At 39.9% G+C, this 20,862-nt stretch overlaps 1 protein-coding gene across 1 annotated transcript; it reads left to right on the top strand.

Moving 5' to 3' along the window:
• The first annotated feature begins 7 nt into the window (after positions 1-7).
• TXNL1 (thioredoxin-like 1) lies at positions 8-17,755 on the top strand. The gene is made up of 8 exons (XM_009882048.1): positions 8-132; positions 2,183-2,279; positions 3,357-3,530; positions 6,938-7,060; positions 7,428-7,497; positions 8,122-8,294; positions 11,133-11,237; positions 17,589-17,755. The coding sequence occupies exons 1-8, from the start codon at positions 8-10 to the stop codon at positions 17,616-17,618; spliced, it is 897 nt and encodes a 298-aa protein (XP_009880350.1). The 3' UTR covers positions 17,619-17,755.
• Positions 17,756-20,862: the final 3,107 nt, after the last annotated feature.

Below are 20,862 nucleotides of genomic sequence, written 5' to 3'. Positions count from 1 at the left end.
GCCCGCCATGTCGGCCTCGTTCCCGCTGAGGCGGCGGAGAGCGGGAGCCGGGCCTGACCCACCGGGAGGCGTCTCCTCGCCGCCCCGTCAGCCGGCCTTGCCGCTCCCGGCCCCCGGCCCGGAGCTCAGGAGGTTCCCCGGGAGCCGAGAGAACCGCTGGGGGACTTGAGGAGTTTGGTTGTTTTTTTCTTTTTTAGCTTTTTTGTTTATTTATTTTGTGAGGCGAGGCTTCAAACTTGAGAAGTGCGGTTAGGTGGCAAAATGCTGTCTCATTTTGGGTACTGGCCAGCTGCTGCGGGTAAGAGTTGCGAGTAAACTGGGTTTTTTGAGCGTTAGCGACACTCCTTATCTGTAGGGTATGGATATACTCGCAGCATCAGAATGCTATTTCCTATTTCTGGTGTTAAAAATCACCTTTTTTTTTTTGGCAGCTGAGCCGACTTCCCCTGCCCCCGGGCCCTGGCACTCTGCAGGTGCTCTGAGGAGATCAGGCACTGCCCTGAAATCCGCTTGCAGGTCAGGCAGCCGCTGTTAACGGAGGGCACGGGCACCCGCATCTCGCTTGCTTTCTGTTAAAAACATCTTCCGCCTTCATAAAACTTCACTGGGTCCTCATCTGTTTTGCCCAGGGCAAGCTGATGTTCTTTTTCCCTGGCTCATTAGATGTTTGAAGTACAGCTGTGGTGTAATCTGGATGAACTGGCGACCAAAGGAAATCTTGACGATTCGGTTACTCACAGTAATCGGTGGAATTAGGGAGAATAGCGATAGACTTGGGTGTCCTGGGCTTCAGAGTGCACCTCGGTATTGTTGAAGCCCTAGGTTTTAGTGCCTATACTCTTTTTCCTCATCTTTTCTCCCCTTCTTTATATATACGGTTAAACCATTCCGCTTCCAATGGCAGTTGGGGGCTTGAAAGAATTCAGGGCTGATGTGGTGAAAGAGCCGGTGGAAGGTGTTGTATTTGGGTAGCAGCGGCCACAAGAATCACTAGCTGCGCTCCTGAGCGGTACTGAAAAAAGCATTGATACACGGGTGTCTGATGTCCGAGTGCTGCTTCTTAGTTACGGGGCTGTTTGGGTTTTTTGGGTAAATCAGCTTGAGGCGTAACTGTAGAGGTGTTGGTGAGCTCAGTAATACTGTGTACACCTGTGCCCAGGAAAATGTTGTGGTCACAGACAACCCAATGTATTAGGCTCTGTTTAGATTAATGGCTTGATGTCTTAGCAAGGCAAACTCACAGATATTTATATGCTACACCGCTGTGGATCCATACCCTCGCTGTTGAGAGAATAGGAAAGGTGGAGCGGGTCTCGTCTGTGCTGTTTTACAGCTACAGGTGTTGGCAGAGCTCTCTGGTTTAGATAACGGCCTATGTGGATTTGCTGTTTGGATTTTGGAGGGAATTTCCATTGGGGTTTTTTCCTGTTTCGCTTCTTAATTGCTTCTTTCACAGCAAGATGAGTTGTGAGAATATTCCTTTTCAGGAATGGTTCTGTCTGTACACTTCATATACGCCAGCAAAGGTATAATAACAAACAAATACATATTTTCAGCCAAGGTGATACAGTTATGTCAGCAGAAGTCAGGTCTGTTCTACCAGGATCAAATCGAGTATGGTAGTAATTGGTTACAGTTGTAGTAAGTGAGATTTAACATAGTAAGGATTTTATGATTCCTGCTAAAGGTTTGACACGTTATTACTGTTAAATATTTCAAGTCCCGTGCAGAGATTTTTACTGCAGATACTGTTTTTTTCACAGGCTGGTGGAGTGCTAGTATTAATTTTTTGGTAAAAGTATTCTTTGCTGTTTACGGAAAAGCGGGCAACTCTTTGCTCTCCCTTATGTCACTTTGGTTAGCAGGACTTTGGCTTGCAGTAAAAGATGCAGGAGCTAAACCCATTAGATGAAAATATGAAGTTAGTATTAATTAATAGGTGAAGCTAATCATGTGACATTGAAGCTGTCTGAGGAAGTGGGAATTAACACTTCATAATGTGTTTCTAAATGTCATTCTTAATTGTATCACCAGGATTGCTCGCCATCTGTCAGCCAGGTAGGAAGGTTATTTTTACGTGTACCAAGGATATCAGTAAGAAGATAAATGTGCTAATTCTATTTGGGGCAGACATTTTTCAAAGAAAGATTGAGTTAACTTAAACTGTACTTTGTTTTCACAGATGTGGCCCTTGTTTAAGGATAGCCCCAGCTTTCAATGCTCTGAGTAACAAATATCCCCAGGCAACTTTTTTGGAAGTAGATGTACATCAGTGCCAGGTTGGTATTCAAAAAACATATATCCAGTTGTAAAGAAAAAGAACAGATAATGTAATGAATGGGAAACTTGAAGAAAAACTGTTCAGAGAGTGTACTAAGAGTAGTATCCTGTGGCTATTCACATATTGGGTGAATTACAATTAGCAGTATTGTGAAATTCTCAACATTAGGATATGCACAAAGATGTGAACAAACAACACTTTTATTTTGAAAAATATTCTTGCAGTTGTGATGTCCTTTATTTAAGCAGTGTACAGTTCCTGCTGCTTGTGCTTTTTAGATAATACTGTTAAAGGTAGAACATAGCACCAGTATGAATAAAAAAGAGTAAGTCTTTCCAAACAAATATTGGCATAATTATTGAGCAAAATGAAAAGTGCAATAAACTGATATGATTAGTGGGATGAGATTCCCCTCAAGTACTACTCAGCTGTTTTTAACAGACAACAGTGTTGCAGATGAGCTATTGATTGACTTAAGAGTCGTTAACAACAATTAACAATGGTATGTTGAAAGGAAGTGTCTTGAATTACTACAAATTATAATGGAGAGAGATGAATATAAAAGTGGTAACAATGTTTGCAAATGACAGCAAATTGTGGAAAGTTTTGGGGAAAACTACTATAGGTGCATAACAGGTATGAATACAGGTAGAAATCAAATGGAATTCACTTTTCACAGCAGCAGGCTGCAGTTCCTGGGTGTGCATGAATGTGGCTTGGGAGAGGAAGGCCTGCAGGTGTAAAGAAAGCTTGTAAAAAGAAAAGTGTTAAATTAAGCTCTCCTCCACTTTTGAGACAAAGCGAGTGATATGATTTTTGTGGTGTACCAACAAATCGACTGACAATGTGAAGTCCATTCACAGAATGCCCAAATGTGTAAAGGTTTAGGAGGATCTGAAGAATTTAAATGAATTTAGAATTGTCTGAGTTAAAGCTGTTTATAAAATAACAAATATAGTTTGTGATGTAGCTTAATATCTTGCGTGTGCGTTCTTATCTAGGTGAAGCAAGCTAATGTTTCTTATATTGGCAATACTCTGTTAGGTAACACTTGTAACTAATTTATGCATTCTAGGGAACAGCTGCTACCAATAATATATCAGCAACACCAACGTTTCTGTTTTTCCGAAACAAAGTGCGAATTGACCAATATCAAGGAGCAGATGCTGTAGGTTTAGAAGAAAAAATTAAACAGCACCTGGAGAATGATCCTGGAAACAGCGAAGATACAGATATCCCAAAAGGATATGTATGCATCTCTTATGATGTTTTTGTTTGTTTTGTTTGCATAACTTGAAAGTTTTCAAAATATATCTGGCTTTTTAAACATACCCTAAGTCAAATAATACTACTTTAGTCTAAATTGCAAGTTTTTGTGGCTTTGAGAGGATCACGTCTCTGCTTTAATGTGTACATATTTAGTAAGGATAGTTTCAGAATTGTAAAATGTTTTAAGAAAAATCTCCACGCATAGGCTTTAGTCATGAAAATAATGAATTTCATGTTTTATGATGAAATTCTTGCTGCAGCTGCTTATTCTGCTTCTTTCCTCTTCTCAGATGTCCCAATCTGTCTTCCCAAAATGTTTTTAGTGTAAAAATGTCCATGGGAAAAGACATTGTCAGACATGGCTGTCAAAACCATTGAAAAGTTGCTCTGGTTTTCCGTAAGAAATCCTCTCTTATTTATGTGGTGGTAGGTTCATTTAGGTTGAGGTTTTTCCTTTTTTTTTTTTTTTTCTTGCTCCCTACCATTTCTTTAATCCTCTTTATTTCATCTCTTTAAAAAAAAAAAAAAAAGAGAGAGGGAGAGAGTCTGTTGCCAAAGGAATTAACCGTCATAATAGTTCAGCTCCATCTTCCTCCATAGCAGCTTGCCCTGAAAATCGGATGCTTTTTGGAGGGTGCTGTTAGATAAATGATTCTCATGGTATATTTTCTTTTACTTAATTCCTAATGTTTACAAAAGTGGATGTTTTCTTTAGATTTCTTCTTGCCTGTGAAAGAATGGCAAGGATATAAAAATAGGTAAAGTAAAAAAATGTGACACGAATACTTGGAAAAGATGATGTGCCTGGTGTGAGCCGCATACAAGAATTACTTGCTGACTGTGAATTTGCTTTCAATTTAATGCTTAATGTATATCATTTTGCTTCGGTAAGGATACTGCAGATCACTGCATTAATTGCTGATCAGGCACGCACAAGTAATCTAAGTAAATAACTTGTAAGTTTTCAGTAATTTGTAAAAAAGAAAAGTGATCGTTTCTAAATGTATGTTTGCAGACTGAATGGTTTTTAAACCTTGCATCAAAATCTCTCATAACTAAAACTTGATTTTAAAACTTTTTCAAAGAATTTAAAAATTGTATTCATGAACAGATTGATTCTTTTTCTTTTTATCATTGCATGATTTGCCCACGTCTTCTAGGTAAATCAAAACTTTGTAGGGATGCTTGAATTTTTGGCCAAAATTTCAATAAGGGAGCAATCCGCTTAGCAATATTGGTGCTCAGGAAATTATTTTCACCGTGTTCTGCATGTTTTCCTGTTACCTCAAGGCAATTGTGCGTTACGAATCATAAGCCTGTCTGACAGCTGTACTAACAAACACATGTAAATGAGAACTCTAATGTGACAAAACACTTTCCTAGAGCTGTCCTCTCAGGTGGTATTCTCCAAGCAACCCTTTGTGTAATATTACTCCTTAAATGAGATTGTCTTTTGTTCTACCCGAATTATAAACAGTTAGTTATGTGGTGTATCGGGTTTCACCTAAATCGTATGTCACAGTTCAGTGCTTAGCTAGTTGCTGTAGTGCGCATGTTACTTCACATTAGCAAATCTAATACGTTAAACTTAGCCGTGATGAGTATCTATAGAACCCCAAATTACGTTCTTGAATGCAAACCCAGTTTTTTTGGAGGTTAAGTATTTTAACTTCATAGGTGGCCATATCCTATCAGGCAAATGTAAGCAGGGTGCAAATCCAGCTGAATATTTCTCGTTTAAATAAACTGCAGGGGCACAGGTTACTTGAATTTCTAGCAGCTCAGCTCCTTGCTAGCTGGTCCATGGCATGCATTGCACTTCACTTTATATTTGAGTGCTTCCATTTATAATTATTGTGAGATCCTTTGTGCAATTATGGGAATATTAAAAGACAAAGGTTCGGCTTTTTAGCTTTGGAGCCCTAAACACACCGCAAGTCATTCAGGTAGTAAGTGCAGGTCTGCTCAGTTAGATTGGTTTTGAGATGAATGCACCATCTTCTATTAAAAGTTAATCTTGTGGGAGGTGGTGTTTTACTGCTACAAATCACATCCTGAATACGCTCAGGGCTGTGTGAGCCAAGCAGGAATTCCATTTGACCCATAAGTGGCAGGCTGAAATGCTATTTTAGGATATGCTTGACCCAGACTGGACCACTGTCGGCTCCAGGAAAGCATCCTCATCCTCTTGCGCAGCAGTGCATTCTTTCTCTTTTCTTACTTTATATCTCTACTGAGCGTGTGAGTTGCAAGCTAGGCCTTCATTTGGATGTCAGGAGGGGGTTAAGTATTTTTTGCCCAGAATAACCTAGTTGCAAGAGCTAAGGGAAGTGGGATAGGGGAAATGAGTTGTATTCTCTCAGCAGCCTGTTTTTGGATTCTGTTTGTACCCTGAAGCTGTAGCCTGAGTTGTAGTATGCAGTAATTTTCAAGCTAGTGTGTGCTATTTTTTTTTTTCCAAGAGTGGTATATTATTGTTTGAGACCTAATATATGCTGTTTAAAAAGGGTATTTTGGGTTGTCATCCTAAAAGTTCATTTAGTTTTTTGTGTCTGGACTATTCTGTGACGGTACACTGATCTCAAATTTGTACTGTTACTGTGTGAGATGTTGATACTGTGTCTTCAGGCTGTAAGATATGAAATACTTGATTTTTAGCCTGGCTTACTGTGCTTCCCTTGGACTTGGTTCACTTTAGTTGCAGGCAAAAAATTCTGATTATCTGGAAGTTGATACAGATTATTCTGCCTCTGCAGTAATACCACTTTTTAAATGGTTGAGGCTTGGAGCATGGATAGTGGTCTGCTTTAATCTGAGAATACGTATATGTTAAAGCTTTTAGTTGGACCCTTTACAAAAAAGTTGAGCAAAAGAAGTGAAATAAGACTAGCTTTGCATAGAAAGCCTGGTAAGACCTATAGTGGTGGTCTTCTAATTTGTTCTGCAATATATAGTATATTTTTGGGGAGGCTCATTTCTGTTTGTCTTTTTTTTCCCCCCTGTTAGTAGTATCTCCAGCCTAATGTCAGTTTGTCGATCTTGTGGTGTGACTTGTGGTGCTGTAGTCTTGTTTATCAAAAACATATCTGAAAATTCTCCCTGTGCCCAATTTCTTATTCTCAGAATGACAAGCCTGTGTTCCAGGGGTGTGGGATATTGCATGGAGAGGAAGAATGTCGCTCAGTTATGAACAGGACATATCTGAGTACTGTAGTATTCGTAGTTTTTTAGTAATGTCTTTTGATATAAACCCCTGAGGTTTTCTGTGTGTCTTGTTATTTTAATCTGTTAAATGAAGAATTTCATTCATTCCAATGCTTACTAATCCCAGATGAGTTCATGGTGCACTTATCATGCACTCAGCAATGCTCTTGCTTTTACTTTCAGATGGATTTAATGCCATTTATCAATAAAGCCGGCTGTGAATGTCTTAATGAGAGTGATGAGCACGGATTTGATAATTGTTTACGTAAAGACTCTACATACTTGGAATCAGACTGTGACGAGCAGGTACAGTAGATATTTTTAAGTGTGATATTTTCAGTGATGGTCTGGTCTGCAACCATTTTTTTTTTTAAGAACTTGCCTACTTTATATTTTTATGGTAGCGTAAGTAAGAGTAGGAAATGGTAGTAGGATGTATGTAAAATTAGTATACAAAGGTTGTCATCGCATTTCCAGTTTCACATCCCTTTACGTATGGAAAAAATTCCAAGCAGAGTAGCATTTGCTGATGTTTTAAAATGACAGGAATAATAGTGAAGGTAAGTACTTAATTTTATTTCAAAGCTCAGACTTACTTCTGTTTAATTATTGTGCTATGTTTGCTTTTAAGAATGAAGAAAACAGTGTTTAACAGCAACTTTTTTCTCTACAGCTGCTTATTACTGTAGCTTTTAGTCAACCTGTCAAGCTTTATTCTATGAAACTTCAGGGGCCAGATAATGGTGAGTGAAACGTCTGTTTAATTGTATCTTTGAAACCAAAACTTTGCCCGTGTTTAGCTGAATTTTTTAAAAATGGCGCGGTTGTCCCTGGAGCCTTTTACCTTCTGAGAATCCCACAGTAGCTTTAGTAGATATCTTGTACATGAGTTAGATAACAGATGATCTCATTCATTTTTCACTGACCTCGTGCATGGGTATTTGGTGTGATGCAACTGTGAGTATTTACTATAGTTTGATATGCTGCAAAGAGAAAGTTACATTGAATTCAAGAATGAATGTGTGAGCTACGGAAAGGCATAGCTTAGTTTTTACAGTAACTCGGTTTACATTATAAAATGACATAAAATGTTCAGGTGTTATGACACAGCAAAACTACTATTTTTAGACTTTTTGTTCGATTTTTTTTGCAGAATTCTGTCCCTGACACATAGATGAGTAGTGCAGCTTTGGATCTCCTTCAGTATGCAGGGTGGGCATGTAGGATTGGCAGAGAAGCTGCTAGAACTGTAGAAGCTCATGCCTTCCTTGAGTAGGATCTAGAGACTGTGATAAGCAAGGGCTTCTCAGGCAGTGTTTTGAAAATATATTTTAACAATGGAATACCACTTCTATATTTTAACACAGGGCAAGGTCCAAAGTACATAAAAATCTTTATCAACCTTCCTCGATCTATGGATTTTGAAGAAGCAGAAAGAAGCGAGCCAACTCAAGCCCTGGAGCTGACACCAGACGATATTAAAGAAGATGGTATTGTCCAGCTTCGCTATGTAAAATTTCAGAATGTTAACAGCGTAACTGTAAGTAAAGTTTCTGTTCTGAGGGGTGTGCAGGCTCAAAACTTCATAGGCTTTTAAAGCAGTGTACATGTTTGTTGATTTAATTGCAAATGTTTTTAGTTTCTCTCTGCTGATTGCATAACTGCTTATGCTAAAAGTATTTTGGGAATCTAAGGTAAGAGGAGGCCAGGTGCATGCAATGGCTCTTCTGACCTAGGACGAGACATAAGGTTCACTTTCACCCCTTCATAAGCTGGTGTGCTGTTTAACACACCTTGCGTTTTTACTAACATAACAGGCATCTTGTTTTAATTGGCAGAGTTGAAGGGACAAGAAAGCCAGTTTCTCAGTAATCTGATTGCAGAAATGACCGATTTCTCTGAGTATCAAGTGTAGTACTTTTGACACCTTTAAACTCAGTACCTGCTGTCTGTGAGGGTTCTTAAATGCTGTAATCAAAGCACCTTTGTCTTATAACAAGCTCTTTCATTCTCTTCCTGTAAGAGACTTTCCACAGATTTGACATAGGCTTTCTGACTCTTTAAGCGCAGATGTGGTTTCTCCTCTCCCATTTTTAAAATACAGGTTCTAGTGCAATGTATGCGATGACTAAATTGATGCTGGAATTGCTTTATGCTTGCCATCATCCTAGTACTGTGCTAGCCTTGTTTCCTGCAGTACTATTTGGAACTGTCTTTCCAGTATGACCCCTGAGTTGTTTTCGGTAGAAATCCTTTTCCTGGCCTGAATTACACATTTGCAAACGTATGGACTTACTGTTAATTGAATTAAACTATATTTTAGTGGGCTGGCCACAGAAATCACCAGCTGCTTATGAGTTATAGGTAACTTCTGAACATTGATTCACCCTCAATCTCTTCATCACACTTTTTCTTCTGTAAAAAAATTTCTGGTAAATTTCCAAATTACTATTTGTGGACTGCATTTTAGATCAGTTTGCTACTTGCATGTTTAGTGATGTTTTACTAGTGATTATTTTAAATGTAACAGCAGGTGAACCTAAAAAAACCTCCTTTTCATGTCTGTTATTTCTATGGAGTTACCTTTGCAACCAACTTTATCCTCCTTCAAATGAAATGGAGATCAGTCACATAGGCCTATATTCTACAAAGCTGTGCTGATAAGTACGAGTTATGTATTTGTTCTTTAATAAAATCCTGTGTCAGCTTTAGACAGGATGATGTGCAAACACCAGGCAAGTGATAAGGTGATTAAATAGATGTTCCGCTTGTTTGCGCTCTTTGCATGTGGCTGCTGCGGTAGCATTCCCCTAGTTTCCTAGCTAAACCTGGATTCTCTATCTAAGATCTCCTAAAAATGAGATGGCCAGTCGTCTTGTCCACCACCTGGCTTTTCAGTGTGTGGGTGATGAAGTTCTGCTTGCTTACAGTCTCCTGTGGATAAAAATCTTCCATGTGGTTCCCGATGAACTGGAGGAGGCATAGTTGTCATATACACAAATTGCTCTGCTTTTCTGCCATGTATAATCAGAAATACTTATTGAACATTTCCATGTCAGTATTAGCACGTTCATACTTCATTGATGTCTATTGCTGCTAGGTTTGTTAGTTAACTTACCTGTTTTTTTAATTAGTAATTCTATCCCCTGTAGTTTCTAATCCACATAATTGATATCTAATGCTGGTTTTCCCCTTTTCTTGTGTGCTTATCTTCGTTACTGCTACTTCAGCGGCATTTGTTTTTCTCTGTACTGGTTGAACTTTTCGTATCGTTACTGAGCCAGAATCTCTGAACACATTGCAGTTCACCTCTGATTGACAAAAGTCAGTTCTTGTGTTCTTCTGTTTCTTTCTGTCTGAAGAGTACTTTCCTCAGCATTTCAACCCTCGCTTTCCATACATCTTGTTTGTATAGGAAAATACGTGGTCTTCCAACTACAGTGAAGCCGCTTGGAGAGGTGAATGTCTGTACTGGTTTAGATCGGCAATCCATCTTGCTTATCACACACTTGCAAGCATCTGGTGTTGTCGCAAAAAAATTAAGTGTAGGGCAAGCATGTAGTGATGCCGTACCCTGCAGCATTTGGTGGTCTGTGGCACAGGCAATTTCTGAGGCCGAACGGGCGTCTATATAGATACTGGCTATGGCTTGTGGAAAGGGCGTGATGTGTGCTGTCCCTTGCCCACCTCTTGTCCTCTCTGTCTTTTTTTCTTCTGCTCCTGCTGCCACTACTTACTTGCTTTCCTTCTCATTCCTCCTGTCTCCATGCTCAAAATAAAGTGTGGAAAGACCCACAAACACTTAATGGCTCTTCTGGCTTCAAGTTCCTTACTAATACTACTTCACGCAAAAAGTTGTTCTTTCGTTTGTCCACTTTACAAAGTGTAGTGGTTCCGGCAATAATTCTGTAGTTTATATTTAAAAACAAAGTTTGATATTTGTTTGAAACCCTAAAATAACTTCATAGCTCTAGTATTCATGCTGTAAAGCACATAATTACGCAAGCTGTAGTAGTAAACTACACATGAATAGTCCTATAAGCTTCAGCAAGCATGGTTAAACTGGTTTTTAACTTCAAGTCAGATTCCAGTGAATAGCAAATTTTGACTTCTTAGATCTGGTTTTGCTTGCTAAATGTGATCTCGGGTCAGAAGTGGAAGCTGGGAATATCCAAGCTTTGTGTTTTTTTTTAACAAACTGCCAGGAAAATAACAGCATTCTATTTAATCATGATTTAAAATAAGAGGACAGTAGCTTCTCAAAAGGTTACAAAGGCAATTTGGTTTCTTCAAAAATCTTGGGTGCCTGATGTTTTATGTATTAATTCAGGGATGGACTGTTTACCTTAACTCTTACGTTTGGGTTTTTTTTCTTTAGTTGTTTGTCCAATCCAATCATGGTGATGAAGAGACAACAAGAATTACGTACTTCACATTTATTGGAACTCCAGTCCAAGCAACAAATATGAATGACTTCAAGCGAGTGAGTCCTCTTTCTTAAAAGCACTTTTGAATGTTTTGAACTGACTCAAAAATGGGTTGATGGAACAAATACACTTGGTTGTTACTGCAGTTCCACAACTTAAGGTACTTTTGGCATCCAAAGGAAAATGTGTAGCTTTATCTTACAGATCTTTGGTCTTGCTTGCAAGTTTTTGTTCATCAACTTTGTGAAAATAACTGGTAAGAATGTATATATGAAAACCCGAGGGACTGCCAAGTTATATACACGGTAGGCGATGTTGGGTTTTGAACAGCTGTGAGATTTATGTCTTGACTTTGAAACTTGCTTTCTGATGGTGTTCAGGAAGTAGAGAAGCAATTGCATGTACAAGTTACACAGACTCCTTGTGATTGACTTGACTTCTGCTTTGAAGGATTTTATTCACTGGGCAACATTAAGCTTGAGATCTGAAAAATATTTGGTCACAAGGTGTCTGTTATATTAAACATACTGCTTTACAAAGCGGAAACAGAAGCAAAGAACTTGTTACAGTATGACTTTAAACATTCCAGTGCTGAACAGTAAGGCGTTCTCAATTCTTGTTTTGTTTTTTTTTTTTTTGAGAATGTGAAATGGGTTTGAAAGGGTTGAAACTGTGAGGCTACTTACAACTTTTTCAAAATGTAGCAAGTCTTTAAACTTTGGCCCTTTTACAAAGGCTACTATAGTGCTGTAACACCTGCCTACAAACTACTGTGTAGGTGACCAGTAACATGAAAGGCACCACAGAATTTATTATACAAATTACCTACAACTTCAAAAGGTTAAAAACACTAACACTCACCAACATGCGACGTACTTGGAATTTTTAACGTCAAAACTTGATCTTAACTTCTACATGAAAGACTCAATATATTTATGGGTAATAATTAAGTTAATAAATAGAAGTTTAACAGGTTTTGCTGCCTTTCAATGAAACCTGAAGTCATTGAAAAAGTTTTTCTAATGTACTAAAATTAACTGGATATCAATGTGACACCTTCCTAATACAGCTTTTCCAATTCTCCCCAAACTTATGTTAATCGATTTACAATCTGCTTACATTTTTTGTTTTATACAGTTTTTCTGTAAGTACTTACGGTATTAGGGCATCCCTTGCAATGAGTTGTGCAATTACTACTTTAATATCCTTAATCTGCAGTACTTTCTGGTATTGTTGTGAGTGGGATGGGACTCTGACTTGGTATTTGATCTGTCTTGCTTCCAGTTCTCTGTAAACTCTGTAATTTGCTTTCAAAAGTACTGAAAGTTTATTTTCAACAGGCGCAGTCTTTAATCCTGATGTTCTGATTGTTAAAGTAGTGATTTTTTTTTTTTTAAATTGATAATCCTGATTGAGGTGCACTCAGTAAAGCATTTCAGGTTTGGTATTGTGTGTTTTTGTTTTTTTTTTTGTAGAATGTTACATGAGTTTGAGACTAGTGCTGAGCCTGCACAATGTGTATTTTACAGTTGCATGGACAAAACGTTAGTTCGGTGGACACAGTACTGAAGTACTGCCTTAGCCTGAAACTGCCTGCTGTAACAATCCGAGCTCCTGTCAGTGTTTGTGTGGGGAGTGGGGTTTTGAATTCGCAGCTGCCCTCACGCAGCCCTACAAAGGCATTAAAAATCCCACGGGTCTCCAGGCAGCTCGGCCCTCTACTGTAGTGAGAGGGGATTTACAGATCTCTCTGTTCTAGATGCAGTGTGGATGCTTGGAAGCTGCTGTATGGCCTGGTGAATACCGGTTGTCAGTTAACAGTTTTGGTTTCCTCAAAGTTTGCAAGCGAATGCCTTGACACCAGCAAGGAGTGTGCCTTTGTGTCTCGTGACACCCATTTGAATGAAAGGGGAGGTGACACAAACCTACAAAATCATGCATACACCAAACAGTCCCCTGGTGTTAGCATGGTACTGGTAATGTCAAGATGTTAAGGAACTGGACAGAATGGCATTAAATAGAGGAGCAGGCGTTACTGGGTTGTGAAGTGGCTAATCCTGTCTCAATTCAGATACTCATCAATGCTATATGTAATATTCCTGCTTTGCTTCCTGAACATGTAGTTTTAATATTAGACTGTTAAAATATTTCATCATAACAAATGGGATGTGTAGTCTGGCAGAGTTGCAGTGCTCTTAAGAATTTTAACTTTTGTTTCCTCTCTTCCAGTGATCCTGTCAGTTATGAAACCTTAATATAGCGTTGGGCATTAATTATATTTAGGTTTGTAGATTAACTGGGAAACCTTGTTTTTCTTTTCATCTCCTTGAGTAGTTACCCACACTACTTGCTGCTTTCATCTGTCTCACTCCCTCATCTCAGTCTGTCTCTACTGTGTTCTCTTCTAATTATGATAGAAATAGTATTGCGATATGATTAACAAGATGGGGGAATGCTTTTTTTCCCCTGAGCATTTAAGTGTTTGTAAAAATCTGTTAAATATCTTATTTGAAGGGCTTGAATTAAGAAGTGGACGTGAATGTGATTCCAGTCACGTTTTTATGATTGATCACATCAAAAACAAAGCTAAAACTTACCTATGCTGAAAAATAACCGAAGTACTAAGCAGGTGTAGATAAATCAGTCCTTTATTAGTGATTTTAGCCTCAGGGTAGTTTGGACATACGTAGAATCACAGAACAGCCCAGGTTGGAAGGGATCTCAAAAGATCGCCTGGTCCAACCTGTCTTGGGAAAGGGAGCCTAGATGAGAACATCTAGCACCTTGTCCAGTCGCATCTTCAAAACCTCCAGCAGTGGGGCCTCTGCCACATCCCTGCGGAGGTGGTTCCAGTGATTGACTGGTCTCACTTTTAAAAAGAAAAAAAAAAAATTCTTTCATTTTGTTGCATGTAGTTGGTATTGCTGGATTGAGTGAGTAAAGTTATAAAAGCTGCTTCCAACTTGTTTTAATATGTTGTGTGTGTCCTGCTCCTTGCACAACTTTATTTTTAACCTCTGGGGAGGAGGGAAGTCTTCGGAGTGACAGAAGAGGGGGGACAGAGATGTTTCTTGGCCACAGAAGGTCTGACTTAAGGTATAACTGATCACGCGAACTACAACAGTAGACTGTATTTGAGATTTGCTTCCAATGCACAAAGACGTTTCGTAGTGGGACTACTTCACTGGGCAGACAGCTAAAAGTGGAGAGTCAAGGTGCAAGTTCTGGGTTTCTTACAACCAACTGACAGCTTAGTATTGGGTAGGTTCTGGTGAATCCAGTGGTGAACTTGTAAATGTGCTTTTGTTTGTGGAAGAACATGCAACTGTTGATGCCCCCTATAGTTCTTGTTTATTTCTGGTATTAATGAATAAAAGACACTGCTGCTCAGTTTTGAGGTTGGGGCATAGATGAATAGTGACAGGTTTAGGGGATAATTTTATGTCCCCTCCTGAATGAAGGCTTGCTTTCTACTCAGAACTGCTTATTTGCACTACATGCTGCTGCTTTTTTTTCTTGTAACATTTTGTTTGTTTGTTTTTCAGCTTAACTTCCCATTTCTAAAGAACTAAAAAGGCAGAAGAAATTAAAAAGTAATATAATAAGATTGAAGTGGTCTTGCACTACTCCCTCCCTTGCTCCTTCTGCTCATCTAGCATCTCTTTCACCCTTTCCACAATCTCAGCACTGATGCAAGAGCCACCTTCTCTGCACCTTCTACCATCAGGAACAGCCTTCTCTACCTTCTGACTCATCAACTCATCTTTCCCCTCCACTCCCCACTCCAAATCTTACCTTCAACGCTTCTCTTTACCTTTCAGTCTTACCAAATTGCTGTCGCACTGTTATCCTGAACTTGACACTTTAAAGGCATACCATACAGTACTTCTACACAATATTTTCTGTAACTAATTTTTCAGCTTGTATTGAATTTTGGAAAGCTGTTTGAGATGCAACTCGTGAAATGCTCTACCAACACCTGACTTCTTTTTAATATCTTAGTGGAGCTTAGCGTTCTTTGTTGTGACCCTTCAGTACGTAGTAGGCAAGCCAGAATGGGCTGCAAAATACTACTCTATTGTCCGTCTAGTGGCACTGGGCACCTGCTCAGGGAAGACACAGTAAGGAGTTGGTGAGTGTTTGTACATATTTGGCCTGATTAGGGTTCTCCAGCGGTATCCTACTAATTTTACTTGCTTGACCACTTTTTTTTTTTTAAAAAAAAAAAGGAACGCCCCCCCAAATAAACCAAACGGTGCTCCAGAAGGTTCAGTAATAGCGTTTCCAGTCCTGCTCTTGGTAGTGAACCGTAGTGGGTTGTGGCGTTGTCACTGTCAGGCTCTGGACTGATGCTTGGGGAAAAAGCAAAATGACAGGAAAAAAGCTTGCTCCAACACTCTCATCTTTTGTGTGGGAACTACGGGCTGTAACCACTACCTTAGAATGCACTAGATGGCAGTTGTTTCTGTGAAAGGAAGGAACATGGATCTACTTCCGAGAAAAGAATCATGACAATTGTTTCGTTTAAGTTCAGATAGCCCATTTTCTTTTGGGAAGGTGGAGTGGGATGGTCAGACAATGGGTTTCTTTGACCTGTGATGACAAAATATCCATATTGGTGTGATTGATTTTTCACAGATAATACACATGGGCGAGTTGTCAATTTCTGCCTCAGACTGGTATAGCAATATTTTTCATTGATGCTCCCCACTTGCTAACATCTAATCTTTAATCTTTTAACTGTGGTTTTTCTTTTTTCTGTTTTCCCCCCCCTTAATCTGTGTGTGATCACAATTTGGTGCTTTGGAAACACACAAAGAATAAATATTGCTTCTTGACACGTTTAACTCTATTTTTTTTCTTTTTTAACTTGATTAATTGGAGCTTAATGCAAGTGATTGGGCTTCTGATTATTTTTTCTTCTTTCTTCACGTTGTCAGATTGGAATTTTCCTGACCTTAAGCATTAGGTTGAATTTACAGCTTGGTGAAATGCTCCTGGTCAAGGGTTCCTTGGAGGTGAAAATGCTCTTTAAAAGTTGTTTTTATCAGTAGATCTCAATTACTTTGTGATGGTGGTAACTCAGCTGACCAAAAGCAGCTGGATAGTGAAAAATTCTCCCTCTTGAAGTTTGACAAGATATGAAAAAGGGGAAGGATCAGGAAGAAAAGAGTACTTCCAGTGGGTCCATGAGCCTTCCCTAGTTCAGGACTGTGGGCGTTTGGGTTTTTTGTTTGTTTGTTTTGTTTTCCCCCCTAATTCTGTATTTCACTATTGACTGTATGAATCTTGTGTGGTATATTGTCACTTACCTGCAGAGGTAATTAATCCATTTGCTGTAGCAGTCGATTGGTTAAAATACAAGAAAGGTTTTACTCCTTTGTTTTCAGCATTATTATGATTAGTAATGGGAAATTCTATGCTCCAAATCATCAAATCTCTGTTCGTGTGAGTTCTGGCTACACCTTGCCAGAGCCGTAAGTGCTGCGCTCGAGTTAGATGGGAATGAACTGGGAATCGGTGCCAAGCCCCAGGTCCCTCCTGAAGCCTTAAACTTTAAGACTTATTTTCTTTTTATTTTGGTTTGGCTTATAAACAGATACTTTCTTTTTCAAGGGCCTGTAAGGGCACTAGGATTATGTCGGAATCCTTTCAGAAAAGTGACTAAAATGGCATCGTTTTCTACTCTGAGGATTTTGTGTTCAGTTATCTTAACGAAGGGGACTGGATACCCTTCTGCAGTGAGCTACGCTAACTTTAAACCTGCATAGCAGTGTCTAGAGTGCTGGAGTTGCACTCCCTGTTGGCTGGCAAATCGACTCGCCAAAGTCTGGTGGCAGTGGTGATCTTTCCTGAAAAGGGAAGCGCTAAGCTGACTCTGATTCCAGGTGGAGTTTGCAGAATTGGAGATTGGAAGGAGACTTGGTAAGGAATAACTGAAAATGAGGATTTCTTTATAGGTTTGAGCTGTATTATAAGGTAAATGTTGTTAGTGAGGTACACGGCAAGGATGCCAAGGGAAATGAACAAGCTTATATTTGAGCACCTAGTGGTTCTCTTCCCACTATAGTATGTTATATAGTGGATTAAGGTTGAATGCTTGGTGTATAACACATACATTTTTAAGTGCGGTCTGTTCTGTTGCAGTTACTGTTTTCTAACTCAAAATGAGACTGTTGCTTTGCTGTCTGTATGAGTACTAAAAATAAGAATTCTTGTGTGTCTTGCAGCCCTCTTAACCATTTAGAGGGATTCACGGCTTCTGCAAGTGCCAGAATATTGCATGCCGAAATGCATTAATTTAGTTGAAAATTCAGTTGCACTTGTTTATTTTGAGATTTACTCTAAAAAATACTTGGCAGGGCTTTTTTGGGTAAAAGTTATTTCTGTTTTTTTTCTCTTATCAGGTAGTTGGCAAAAAAGGAGAGAGCCACTAGGACGCAGAAGACACTGGAAGGCCTTATCGCAATCACAGATCTTCACTTTTATCTACAACTCCTGGATAATTGCTTGACCATAACCAGAGACTGTCAATCTGTTTCATTTAATGCCATTACCAATAAATCATTGCTTTTGTTGAGATGGAGTTTCCCTAGTGTGTTTCTGTTGTAATACTCGTACATGTATTTGTAAATAAAATTCATTACTTTTGCCAAGTTTAATTTTGTTATTCCAGTAACTGTGGCTCTTCCCGCATTCCATTTAAGCTTCAAAACTCGACTGGCTTGTCTTTAGAAACAGAAAACATAATGTAGCTTGCCTTTCTTCAGAGAGTTTGAAATGTCAAATACGAGTAAAACATAGATGGCCTTCAGAAGCCATCTAAAAACAAAATCTGAGCTATTTTGTTATGAGACTGAGTGAACTTAGGATCGTTGTTTGCACAAAATACAGGTATTTCTCAGATAGGAATAACTTCATCTGTTGTGGAAATTTCCATTTCCCTCCTCACCTCAAAAAGCACGGGAGGAGGAAGCGTATTTCAAGTTACCGTTGCGGTAACTTGCAGATTTGTCACAAACGGCATGCTGATGCAAGCGGTTCGGCACTGAGAATTCTTGAGTGTTTTGAAAGCGTTTGGTGGTTTAAATATTATTAGCCAATAATGACCTTGTTTCCCAGGCAGGCTCTAGGGGGCTGTGCAGTTAGGGGGATTTGATGTTTGTGTACCCACCTGAACAGAAATTCCATATCTCTTTTATTGAGTGTTTTTCCTCTCTCTGGATCTTGATAAGGAAGTGTTTATTGCAAATACTAATTTTACATCTTAGCTGGAATTCCTATACTACTTTGGTAAGTTTTCTTGGAAGCGTGCCCTAAGTAATTTTAAGAAATCGGGCATTGATCACCGCCATATACATATAATATTGTATAAATTCCCAGTAAAACTTGCTAAGTGTTTTAATTGGCATAATTAATTTCTTTGTAAAGTTAAATTTGTTACATTTCTAATTACCGTAAATCCCCCGAAGGCTTAAATCCAGTTCCTAATTGGCATTCCTTCCTTGAACACGGTAGGGTGGTTCTCTTCTGGCGTGGCTGACGTGTGTGTTAATACCGAGGTAACTTTCTGTTCGCATAGATGTTTTCTCCAAACAGAAAACTGGGGATTGCCTAGAAAAGCGATGGGTTTTTTCGTCCCCGTATGACTGCGGACCCCGGGATGGTCCTCTGCCTGTGTCACACTCAGTGGCGTGCCGTGATGATGACAACTTCATTTCTTTCATACTTCCTTCATGTTTTGCTCGAGTGGGGGGTGTAAGGCATGTAACACACTGTATATAGACTATAAATCATTTTTAAATATAATTGAGGGCAATATGAATACCTGTTCCTGTTTATAATTTTGTACACTAATTACCTTTTGGGTTATTGTTTAAGTGCCTCATCTTAAGTATTGCTTACCTCATAATATTTATACCTGAGAGATTTGATAACCTGGCGATTCTCCTCTTTGTAAAAGATCAGTCAAATTTATATTGTTTATGAGACTCTTGTGTGATTTCCTCGGTTGCATGATGCTTACCTTCCGTAATGAGACTGTGTACATAGATCTCAATAAATGTTTAGAGGTAACTGTCACATGTTTCACTTCATGGAAAACGGGGTAGAATTATGCACGAGGAGTTAAAAACCACCGACCTGCAGTTACGATGTCGTGCTGTCTCTGAAGCGGCGTTACCCGTGGGTGGTGGTCCCAGGCGCGGGCGCGTCCCGCCGGATGTGTGCTTGCGATGCAGCTGCTTGGCCTGGGGCTTTTGAATCCTGTTCTTGATGGGGAAAGTCACGCTGAGAAGTGGATCTCTGCTCGAACTGAGCAGGAGTCCGAAGCAGGCCGTAGTGCTGCCGGTGTTGCAGTGATGCTGAGGCTGTGGTAGCTGAGATGTGTTGCTGGTCCAAGCTGTAGATGATGAGTGTTCACTGTTGTTGGGTTAAATCTGTTCTCTGCTCGGTTCGCTGCTTTTTATGTATGCTAAGGCTGGCTTTCGTTTGGGACAGGCGGGTGAAAGATGCTGTTGCAGTGTTCAGAAGTCTCGCTGAGCCTTGTGTGTGCAAAATCACTGGGGTGCTTTGGGGGAGCTGGTCCGGCTTTGAGAGCACTCCTGTCCCCTTGGCACCTTCGCCGTCCCTCCCCTGGCTGCCCTGCATCTAGCAAAGGTTGAGCTGTTGAACTTCCAGTGAAATACTGAAAGGGTGCTGAGAAGTGGTGGGTGCACAGGTATTTTACAGCAGATGTCCTAGTTGAACTGGCAGCTTAGAGAGTAGAACCTTCTCTGGTGTCCGTCGGGGTTGGAGAGCTGTTCGTGAGGTTCGCTAACTGGCTTTGCGCGCCAAAAGGCTCTTTCATCATGAGGTCGCCCAGGCCTGAGCACGTGGGCCAGGGTGTCAGGTTGGGGACCGCGTAACAGAATTAATCTGCAGTGCGACGCCTTAATTAGAGTATCGCCGTGTAAACTGTTCCTCCGTGGGTGCACCGAAAAGGCTGAGCCGGGGAATTTGAGTTGCTGGCAGGTACTGGGCACCTGGAGCCCTCGTGCAGGCTTGTCTTCATAATTTACATTACTTGTGCATTGAGATTAATAAATATATTACCCGAGGGTGGCTGGACTTGATCTAATGCGTGCTAGAGAGAGCAAATACAGCACTAGGGAAGCCAGTTATTTTCATGTTTCTCGTCCTCAATGTTTTATTTCTGATGAGAGTTTGAGGTATTAGAAGATGAACCTCTAAATATCATTTGGTTTCGAAATGAACAGAGAAGGTATAAGTAGCGCTGGTTAGAAGCTAAAGCTTGAAAAAGTGCTTGTGGTCAATGAGGTTCATCTCTAATCTGTCTAATTCCTTCCAAATACCACATTTCCTACTTCTCTCGTCACCTCGGTTGGCTGGAGACGCTGGAAGGTTTTGTAGGCACCAGGAGAGCTAACGTGACACGTCCTCTTAAAACGGGGGGAGCTTTTCTCGTGCTGCCTTTTGTTCCCTGGACGCTGCTGCCGTCAGGGCTGACCCCAGGCCTGACAAATTAGTTTGTGTGATAAGGTGGTATCTTTTATACGGCTGCGTTGACTGGCATTAACTGTACTCCTGCCTCTTGATTATCTTTTGGTAATCTTCAAACTTCTGTTGGTGTGGGTTTGGCTTTTTTGGTTTTTGGGGTTTTTTTGTGTTTTGTTTGGGTTT

Source organism: Charadrius vociferus, unplaced genomic scaffold (assembly GCF_000708025.1).
Source record: "Charadrius vociferus isolate BGI_N301 unplaced genomic scaffold, ASM70802v2 scaffold743, whole genome shotgun sequence".
NCBI lineage: Eukaryota > Metazoa > Chordata > Aves > Charadriiformes > Charadriidae > Charadrius > Charadrius vociferus.
The sequence above is the reverse complement of the archived record's forward strand: the minus strand, read 5'-3'. Positions and strand labels throughout refer to the sequence as shown.

Coding starts and splice junctions, on each gene's coding strand:
- TXNL1 (XM_009882048.1), top strand. CDS start 8: ATGTCGGCCTCGTTCCCGCTGAGGCGGCGGAGAGCGGGAGCCGGGCCT. Junction 7,498..8,121: donor ACTTCAGGGGCCAGATAATG/GTGAGTGAAACG, acceptor ATTTTAACACAG/GGCAAGGTCCAAAGTACATA. Junction 11,238..17,588: donor ATATGAATGACTTCAAGCGA/GTGAGTCCTCTT, acceptor TTCTCTTATCAG/GTAGTTGGCAAAAAAGGAGA.